Consider the following 10,328-nt stretch of genomic DNA (forward strand, 5'->3'; position numbering starts at 1 on the left):
CTATGACTTTGCTATGGGGTTCATCACTTTCCCCATGAACAGGAGGTTGCCGCTGCCTTCTTTGAACATTAATAGCAGGAAAGGTCGGTTGAAGTGAAAGGGGGGAGAATGGGATCTGGGGAGGAACCGAAAGGCCGAGGTATCTTCTGCCTCTGCTCCTGTCTCATCCATGGTCAGCTCCGCTCTGTGCACCGCCTGTGGGGACCGAGTGGGAACTGCCCCTCCTCCCCAAGTGGCCACACTGCTTCTCAGTCTGAGTGCAGACCCTCTGTCTGCCAGGGAGGAAGGTCCGGTGGAGAGACTGTGCCCTGTGGCTGGATACTTGCAATCGACTCCTGGTTCCCTACAGACGACATGCATGACCTGGCATGTCCTATCCCCAGTGCAGACCGTGTCCTCAATCAAAGGGATCAAGGATGCAGTCTTTCTCCATCCGGTTCGGCACTCTTGGTTGGAGGGCTCTCTGTCCCGCTTTGTACAGTCCCTCCTCTACGGCAGGACTCTGTCCCTCCTCTGTCCCCTCTGTCCCTCCACTGTGTGAGCTCACAAGGCGTTCTTGCCTCACTTTGCTTTCCCCCTGCCTCTCAGAGAGCCGGTGTCCTTTCTCTTGGCTCCTCACCCCAAGACTGTGAGTCCTGGCATTTCCACCTCCTAAGGCCTCTTTTGCTCAACCCTTCTCATGGTCCACCTTGCCTCTCCCTGAGACCCGTCTGCGTTGTCACTGGGTAACTCATCTCCCTGCCGCCCTCGGACCCTCAGGCAATCTTCTTCCTTAGGACATCAGCCTGAGCTCCTGGAAGCTCAGATGCAAACCCGTCCTTGCTTCGAGCCCCTGGTGGCCCTCCTCCTCCAGTTCACAGAGTGTCTGTCCCAGCATCTTAGACTGGCTTGCAGGACCCCTCTGGAGCCAGATCCACCGTGGCTCCCCGTGGACCGTGGACCGTGGACCACTCCCCATCTTGCCTGCCCCCCATCCTCACCCCCCACACCACTACTCACCTTCTTCCAGAAGTTGGTTAATATTTCCACTCAATCCCCCTTTCTATTCCCCAAAGATCCCATGTGGTGTTAGGACTTCTGGACTCAGTCCAGGGGGCTCTCCTCTGATTCTTATGGAACCATGAGGGGACTCCCCTGTCCTCCTGGAAGGGGTCAGGATTGCAGAAACCCACCTGGTCTTGTGCTCTCCACCGCCCCTCCCGGCTCCCCAGAGCAGGGGTGCTTGCCTTCGTGGCGAGCTTGGGAAAGGGGGCATTACCCCTCGCTCCCAAATGAGGCTTGGCCCTCTCCTCCTAGCATCTGTCGTCAGGAAGCCACTGTGGGGTTGTAACTCAACCATTTCCATATTTGACTTCCCCACCAGCTGGGGAGCCCTGTGTAACCCAGGGCACGGCACAGACACAGCAGTGCTGGGGCCCCCGAGTGCAGGCTGAAAGAAGGAGGAAGAGAGGAGGGTTATAAATGGCCCAGACGCCTGGGGCGTCTAACTTACCCTGGAGATCTTCATGGTGATGCTTTGCAGAGAAATGCCCGTGATTCCCGCGCGGTAACTGAATATACCCGGCATGCCCATGGAAGGCAGGAACTGCTCCAGCTGACTGGTCCCAGATAACGTGAATTTCGGAAAATACAGCCTCCTCCTGCTACTCAGGGCAATGAGGGGGGAGAACAGTGCTGAAATCCTCTGACCTCAGGAATGGTCCTGGCCAGCAAGCTCGCTGCTTGTAGGGTAATACAATAAAACCCGTGTCAGCTGCATCTCCTGGGAGCCCTCCGTGAACAGACCTGTGCCAGGCACTTCATAAGGTGGCTCCGTTTGGTCCTCACAGCGGTTCTGGGAGCGGGGTGCCGCCGCGGACCACTTCTCATGGAGACAATGTGGAAGACCCAGGAGGCTAAGGGATTTTCCCCAAGTCATTCAGTCTCTAAAGAGCGAGAATTGGCCCCACAGCTGAAGCTCGCCCTCAGGCTGGACTGCTGCCTGTCAGACTGGCCCGCCACTGGGCCCTGCCGTCTAGGAGGCTGTCTGTCTGTCTGTCTGTCTCTCTTGGGCCCCGCACATAGCCTTGCCCCATGTCCCTGCCAGAGGGTGGCCTCAGGGCAGGGCTGGGAGTGACTGTCGACTGAGTGCCGAGACTGCATCTGCTTGGCCTCCCTGTCTCCACGGCCCAGTGAGCCAGCAGTCTCCTCTGAGTCCCCCCAGGTCCTCTCTCCCCTCCCTGCCCCTCCCCCTTCCCCTCGCTCCCCCACCACGGTGAAGAGCTGTCTGGCCCATGATGTGCCGAGACAGAATGAAGGCTGTCGAGAAGGCGCATTGCAAGACAGCCCTTGGTGATCTGTAATGGCTGGGGATCTCGAAGCTGGACTTGCCTGGAGTCCAGGGCGGGGTCCCCAGTCTTCAATGCACTCGTGAATCCCCTGGGATCTTGTTTAACTGAAGACCCTGAGTCAGGAGGTGTGGGACGGTCCCCACCCCCTCTCTGTTTCTGACAAACCCCTGGAGGGAACCATGGTCGCTGCTTCACAGGCCACACTTGGAGCAGCAGAGACCTCGAGTACCTCAGCCGAGCAAGTGAGTTGATCGAGGGCATGGCAAAGAAAAGGGAAGGGAAGTGTGGGTGGCTGGGAAGCCGTGACCAGGTGTAGAGAGGACTGGTCCTGGCTCCTCCTGGGTCACTCACGGGCTACAGCGAGTATCTCAGTGAGTGACTGGGAGGCCACTCTCCAACCACCGTTTCCATGGTCCTGTAGTTTGTTTCTAGGTCTCATGTGAAAATGGATGGCTTGTTCAGATCCGGTTTGGGAAATGCTGGGTAAAGCTGAGTGAGATATTGCTCGGTCCTTTGCAACAGCTCAGTGCTTTAAAACCCTAACATGAACTGTCAGTTTCTTAGAGGAAGAGCTGGTGCTTTGCTGTGACGGGCACATCGGTTTCCTACGCTTCTGAGAACGTTTGGCTGAATCCTGCCTAGTGATGAGTGTGTGACCGGTCCCCACTCCCTGTCATCATGGGCCCTGAGACCAGAAGGGTGCCAGCACCCCAGTCACTGAGACAGAGAGGGTGGCTGTTGAGAGGGTCTCACTGAGACTGGGAGCAGAGATGGCTGGGGTTTTACCTTAGTGGAAGGGGCGGGACAATGCATCAAAATTCTCTCTCATCAGAGCCTCTTCTGTGTCCCTGGCCTTGCCTGCGTCGGGCAGGATGAAGACAGCAGTGGCGTGACAGGTGCAGGGCAGGCGGAGGACGTAGCCGTGCAGGTGGTCGAAACGCTGGAGCTGGAACCAGCCTGGCCGCTGCATCATGGGCACCAGGACCTTGACCCCCTCCCTCACTGAGAAGGGTCTGATCTCAGTGAGCTTTGGGTCAAAGTGGATTTTCCACATCCCTGGCAAGAGAGAGGACACCACCAGCATTCAGGGCAGAGGGGACTGGGTGTCAGGAGGTAGTTCAGGAGGAGCTGCTGTGTGCCAGGCGCTGCTCTGGGTGGGGCACTACAGTCATGCTCAAGAGACTGTTGTTGGAGGGGAGCTTCCGTACGGTGGGAACAAGGGAAGAGAAAAATCGGAGAGACAGGAAATGCCAGGGGAGGGGAGAGCCTCCCTAAGAAGGTGATATGGAGGAAAGACCCAGCCGGGTGAGAGAGTGATGGCGTGACAGGGAGACTATCCCAGAGAGGAGGGATGGTATGTGCAAAGGCCCGGTGGCAGGAATGGGTCTGGGGCATGAGAAAGCCTGTGGAGCAGAAGGAGGAGGGAGAGAGCCATTAATGAGGACCATTAATTTCTTCATGTGCAAATGTCCAGAGTGCGGGAGGGGTAGGCCCCACGGGAGAACCATGCTCGCCCCAGGAAGAAGACTGAGGAAGAACTCTGGAGAACGCCATCCTTAACAGGCTCCGTATGTGAAGGAGAGACACAAAAATGGCAGAAGAGGTAGGAGAACCACGAAAGCCATGCCAAGTCCACAAAAGGAGAGTGTCAGGAAGGAGAGTCCACAAAGTAGAGGGAAATGTAGCAATGCCAGGTGGACACAGAAGGACAGGGCCCCCCACTCAACAAGGAGTTTCTTTTTGAGGAAGGACGGGAAGCAGCTTGCAAAACACTTTGGGATGAGCCCGGGGCCCAGAAGCAAGACTCATGTTTGGTGGCATGGGAGCCGAGCTGGGATAGCCTGCGTGGGCAGGGCTGGCTGCAGGGACGTGCGACCCACTGTCACCAGGGCCCTGAATGTAGCTTCATGTCCTGCAGTCGCCAACTTGAAAAGTGGTATTTGAACAAGGGTCCCACATATGCATTCACTGTGAAACGCACAAATTATGTAGCTGGTCTGCATGGGGGCACCATGACCTGAATTTTGGTGGTAGTAAGGCTCTGGCCTGAGAGGGACCTGGAATGTTCAGGAGAAGGTACCAGAAGGGGGGGGGTGCAGGTACAGGGGAGAGAAGGATTAAGCGGTAGAATTCTCGGGGAGGCAGGAAGACAGCGGGAGGGGACCAGAAATACTCCTCTTGGACAAAAGACAGATGAACTGTGCAGCAAACTGCGGGGGGACCTAAATAATCATTAGAGAATTTCTTACCTTTAAAGAAAATGTAGTTGGCCAGAATCAAGACAGTGTCCGGGGTCAACTCCTGGGCCAGCTTCCTGATCTCGTAGTGGGTCATCTTGCTGGCGACGTGGTCCATCTGCTCCCTGGCTACCTGCTTGTTCCCGAAGGGGATGAGGAAGACCTCTGTGCCGTACAGGTTCTGTGCGATGTCAACAAACCTTTGTGCCAGGTGCTGCCTCTCGTCCACAAACAGGATGCTGCCCACGTGTGGCTGGCATGCGGCAAGGGACCGCAGGGAGGCAAGGAGTCGCTGACTGTAGTGTGCGTGGACCCCATGACCTGGGACCTGGGCGAGGGGAAAGCCCAGAGCCTCCAGGACCTGGGTACACACTGCCGGCCCGGCCTGGAGAGCCAGCAGGGTGAAGGGGATGGAGAAGCTCAGTGGGGAGAAGATGATGTTCTTGCCTGGGTTTGCAGCCACCATCCGTCTGTACAGGCTGAAGGCAAAGCGGGAATTGTTCAGGAAGGTTGGGGGCGCCAACAGGTTTGCTGAGGTTGGGTGATTTTCTTGGTCAGGAGCCCCTTGGCTGTAAGCATGAGGACCCAGCCTGGTCACCAGGAGCCAGAAGAACAGAGTGGGCTGCACCATCCCGGATAAATAGACACAGAGCACAGTCACCCGGTCCAGCAGGGCATGGCACCCCTTCTCCATTGAGAGTCCTGGGGTAAGACATAGGCTTTGGAATCAGGTGGACCTGGGTTCGAATTCAGGCTCTGGAACCCTTGACGGGAGCACATGGTGGGTGAAACACAGCTGCTGTTTGGTAAAACTATAGGTGTTAGGGGAAAAAAGATCTAGCTGTATCCTTCAGGCTTCTTTAGATTTTAGTCGTAATAATAAATTCTACTTCAAATACAATATTCACAATATAACGATTCAGCTCCCATCTGTTCCGCCAATCCCATTTCCCGGAGGTGATCAGTTTTAAGAATTGGTTGTGTGTTGGTCTAGAACTTTTTTCTTTGTTTGGGCCTGTATGTGAATTGAATGTGTGTTATTTACACACAGAACATAGCTATATGCATGAATAATTATAAATGCACACTTCAAAGTGCAGTGGAACTCTATCTTGCAAATTGTTCCATCACTTGCTTTTTAATATGATACATGATAGATGTCTTTTACTAATTTGTCAGTAGGCGCCCCTCATGCCATTATTTCAATGGTTATATATATTGCACAGGAGGGACTCACTTACTGTAAGTTACTAAATCAGCTCCTGTCGATAGGTGTTGATTTTTTTCCTGCTGTTTAAAAATGCTGCATGAGGGGCACCTGGGTGGCTCAGTGGGTTAAAGCCTCTGCCTTCAGCTCGGTCCTGATCCCAGAGTCCTGGGCTCGAGCGCCACGTCGGGCTCTCTGCTCGGTGGGGAGCCTGCTTCCCCCTCTGTCTCTGCCTGCCTCTCTGCCTACTTGTGATTTCTCTCTGTCAAATAAATAAATAAAATCTTTAAAAAAAAGTGAATCTTTTAAACCAGGATGCACTATAGCTATCTAAACGTTGAGACCTTTTAGAATTCATTTTTTTCCGTGCAGTTTGTTCCCCTTTCCTCCTACACTTTCCGTATTGTATAGCGCATTTGCATGCATTTGCTGTTGCCATTGTAAATTCGCTCCTGAGCGTGACCTCCCACCTCCGGCCATGCCGATTGACTGGGAACGAGCACCTGACTCAGGACAACCAGACTCTTCCTTCAGAATTTGTACTTGGGACTGATTGGGCCTGCCCTTGTCCCGTGGTTGACTTCCCTGTCCTGTGAGCATGGGAACAGGGGTGTTTGTCACCATGGAATGGGAGAAGCTGGCGACCTGGTCTAGAGAGAGAGAGGGGTGGGTGGGGAAGGGTTAGGTAGGCTCCCTAAGAGAAGGAAAGAGAGGGAGCTCCTGGGTTTTCCCTGAGATCCAGGCCCTACCCTGGGGATCAGGGTGCTGTATCTGTCAGGTTGGTCAGGGGTAGACACCAGTCCACCCCAGCCCCCACTGTCCTCTGCTGTTTTCAGGTCTCCCATCTTTGAGCCCCTGTGCTTTATGATTTGGTAAATACACACTTCCATTCCAAAAAGGTTGCTAAGGAAAACTTGGAGTTAGGAGGAGGAGTGGGAGGGGTCACTGATCCCCGTTTCTTAAAAAAATGTCCAGAATCTGAATTTGCCTTCTAGATCAGTGGGAAATTCCATGAAGCCAATAATACATGTTCCATTGTAGGGAGTGCTTATATGCTCAGGCTAAACTTTTTGTGAGTCAAAGTTCAATTAAATAGCGTGTGTGCTCAGGGCATGTAGCAAGCGCTCAGTGGAAGTGGGCTGGTCCTATTTCTGTTCGGGCTGTCTTTTCTGTGGGCTGTTCTTCGCTAGCATTCTGCACAGATGCATGGTCTGCCCTTATCTGTCGTGTTTTGTGCCCCGAGAGACTGATGGACTGTATTGCCAGGCTCTCTGCCAGGCTGTCCAGGCCCCTGACTTCTTGGGCTTGGTAGTGGGTGGGACTGCTGGGTGGGAAGAGAGAGAGGTTCCCTACTTCAGCTCCATGCCCTTGGAGCAGCTGCGTCCTTCCACCATCTTGGGTCCTTCCAGATAGTGCCATGGCTCCTGCTCTCACCATTTCTTCCCTTTGCTCCTTCAGCTCTGGGCAGGCAAGAGCTCCCTGGCTTTGCTCACTTCTGGGTGTTCTCATCAGAGATGCTCCAGTTTCCCACACCCTTCTATGCAGTGTCTTTGTAGAAGTCTCATGCTTTGAACCAATACTCTGAGTGATGCTCTATTTAATTTTTGCAACTAACCCCTGCAAAATGTTGAGTCCCAGGGAGGTGGAGTGGCTTGTTCAAAGTCTACACCTAGCCAGTAACTAAGCCAGCACATTCGAGTCTAGCTTTGCTGCCCCCAGAACCTTGATTTTATCCTTCACTGGCTCCTTATCTCTGAACAAGGTGACTCTCTATGATAAGACTCACCTACAGGTAAGTCACAGGTCCTGCTCTCTTCCCTCCCCATATCCTACCCCAGACCACAGCCCTAACTGTGCAGAGAAAGCGATGTCTCGGGAACTAACTGGGAGCCATAGGGGCCAGACGTGAGGCTAGGGGAAGGAGATTTTTACTTACAGGCCAGGTGCTAGGAGTCTGATATATCCACAACCCTCCAGGAGGGCCTCTGTGGACAGCTGTCCTCAGCTGAGGAGAAAGGATAGCCAACATCACCAGCTGATTCAGGTGTTCAGGGAGGCAGAAATACACAGAAAGGGCAGGTTGTGCTCTCCTTAGGCAAATGTTCCAGCCCTTAGCCCACTGCTCCTGTATCTTTTGGGTGCACAATGTGCGGTGCTCACTGGTCTGTGCAAAACTAGAGGAACAAGACTTGCTGACCCGACTTGGCCATGGAGTGCGGCTTTGCTACACTGTCAGAGAGGCTAAGGGGGAAGGATGGAGGCCACATTCTGTAGGGAAAGTGTTTTTCCATCTTCCCATCCATCCATCCATCCATCTGCATCAGAGGCACTGTACTTAACCCTGGGTGGGCGCTGAGAGGGGATTCAGAGTGACTTCATTGCTGACTTCAAGAGGATTGCCTCACTTGAGACCATGGATGCCTATTGTCTCCATACTCAAATACCTCTGGATTGGGTATTGGGGAGTCTGCAACTCTGAATTGGGGAAACCCTAAATTGATGAGAGAATATTGAATTGACAAAGTTTATACTAAACTAACAGAATTTAACTAGAGTTGACTAAGATTAAGCTCCCTCCACCAGACAGAATAGAGATGTAAGTACGCAGTGGAAGCTCCTGGAAGGATGTAAACCTGACCGGGACCCTGAAGGATGGACAGAATGTGGGCAACGACACAGGCGGCAGAGGAGATTCTGGCTAAGCAAACTCTGAGTGGTGGCCCATGGGCTCAGTTTCCACTGCAGTCACGCTGCATTCCTCCGGTTTTTTCATGGGCCTTTGCTCCCTTTCACACCTCTCCAGGGCATCGGCAGAGTCTTGATTCCCAAGCAGAAGCCGGAGACGCAACAGCTCAGTATTGATGTGGTACTAATAACGACAGTGACACATGCGAGGGGAGCTGTCCATCTTATTGATTTGTTTATCGTCTTCTATGTGGTAGAATATGTGCTGTATACCAAAGTGACCCTATGAAGAGGCAGTGGTCCTCTTTTGCAGATGAGCCCAGGAAAGTTCGAGGAGCTCATTGAAGAGCAAGGGGTTTGCTGAGACTGAGGCAGGCTTGGCGTGGAGAACTATGTGACACTCTGATCAGCGTTCTACTGTAATAGACGGCTTCCCGAGGACAGGCATATTCTAGGACGGCTGTTGAGGTTAGATGAGAATTGGAAAGGTGGTTGGAAGGCTTAATTAGAGATTGGAAAGAGAGCTATTCATATGGAGCTGGTTCCTGTCAAAACACACACACACACACGCATGCACACACACACACACACACACAGAGCTAGTCTTGATTTAGTCTTTTCTTCTAGAATATCTTTGGACATATTTTCATGTGACGAGATGACACATGAATTTTAAGCAATTGGTAGGTGCTGCCAGAGAGACTGAATTCAGAAGGCATTTGAGACTCCCTCTTTCTGGATGAGAGTGCCTTAATCCATTAACCAGGGCTGTCTTGGGCATGGGCAGAGGAAGCCAGGTGACTTCAAATAACAGAGACACGCAGATCTAGAACCCTGCTGAGGTTGTTGGACATTGGGTCTGGGAGAAGAAGAACTGAAGCAGATGGACAAGTCAAAATGTAAGATGCCAGACAGTGAAAGGTCCCCGACAATTGCCACATGAAAGTCTTGAAAGATGCAAGATGAAGTCATCTCTGTTCTTAGAAAGGAATCAGGCTAGGCAAACAGAGGATCTAGAAGGCATTTTAGAAATCATTTGAACAGGACAGTAAATGGTTTCCATCCAAGCTGCCATCTTGGATGGCAGTGATTCCCAGAATTATAGTGATTTCCAGAATCTTATCTTGAGGAGGATTCTGAGGCTGTGTCTGAATGAGATGAAAATAGGGCCACGGTTGATTGGTCTTGTCTGTGTAGATATGAGAGCAGTAGAAATTATGCATGGCTACATGTTTGTCATTTTCAGTCTAGGCAATACTCTCATTTCATAGCTGGGGAAGTAGAGGTTGGGAGAGGTAACAGAGATTTACCAAGGGTTACATAGTCCAGAGGAAAGTGAGAATTAGAATTCCTTCTCTTGCCTCATGAGCAAGTGTTCTTTCTAGTCCAGCACACATTCTGTCAGGACTGACAATAAGCTAGTCAATTCTCATAGTGTTTAATACCAAAAAACACCTGATATCAGCTGAGTATTGATTTTGTCATCCACAATCTTGCTGCCCTTCACCTGCAGCCATTTGTTTGTTATACAAACAAGCCTTTGAGCCTGTTTATTAGTCCTCATGGGGCTTATCTTGATCTTGTCTCTGACTTTTTGCCTCCATTTCATGAGCACTTACTATGTGCTTAAAGCTTTACATGTAACACCTTCATCTTCCCCAAAACCTAGGTCCTTGTGAATTAGAAAATTGAGTTCAAGGGGCTTACCCAAGATGGTGTCCCCGGGAACAGAACAGGCTCTAACATCTCTTTTCCCTGGTTGCCATGCCTGGTTTCTTGGGTTCCTGTGCATTTTTTTTTTAAAACAACCCTGTCTTGTGTCTTTATTTGTGGAATAGTGTGGGATGTCATAAGCCAAAATTGGCAAAA

At 52.0% G+C, this 10,328-nt stretch overlaps 1 protein-coding gene across 1 annotated transcript; it reads right to left on the reverse strand.

The window, feature by feature from the left end:
* Positions 1-5,198, reverse strand: LOC123943689 (alpha-1-antitrypsin-like). Its single transcript, XM_046007899.1, has 5 exons — positions 4,580-5,198; positions 3,189-3,386; positions 2,251-2,497; positions 1,493-1,643; positions 1-195 (listed from the first exon to the last, which is right to left on the reverse strand). Exons 1-5 carry the CDS (start codon positions 5,196-5,198, stop codon positions 1-3), a joined length of 1,410 nt encoding a protein of 469 aa, XP_045863855.1.
* Positions 5,199-10,328: the final 5,130 nt, after the last annotated feature.

This window comes from Meles meles, chromosome 6 (assembly GCF_922984935.1).
Source record: "Meles meles chromosome 6, mMelMel3.1 paternal haplotype, whole genome shotgun sequence".
Taxonomy (NCBI): Eukaryota; Metazoa; Chordata; class Mammalia; order Carnivora; family Mustelidae; genus Meles; species Meles meles.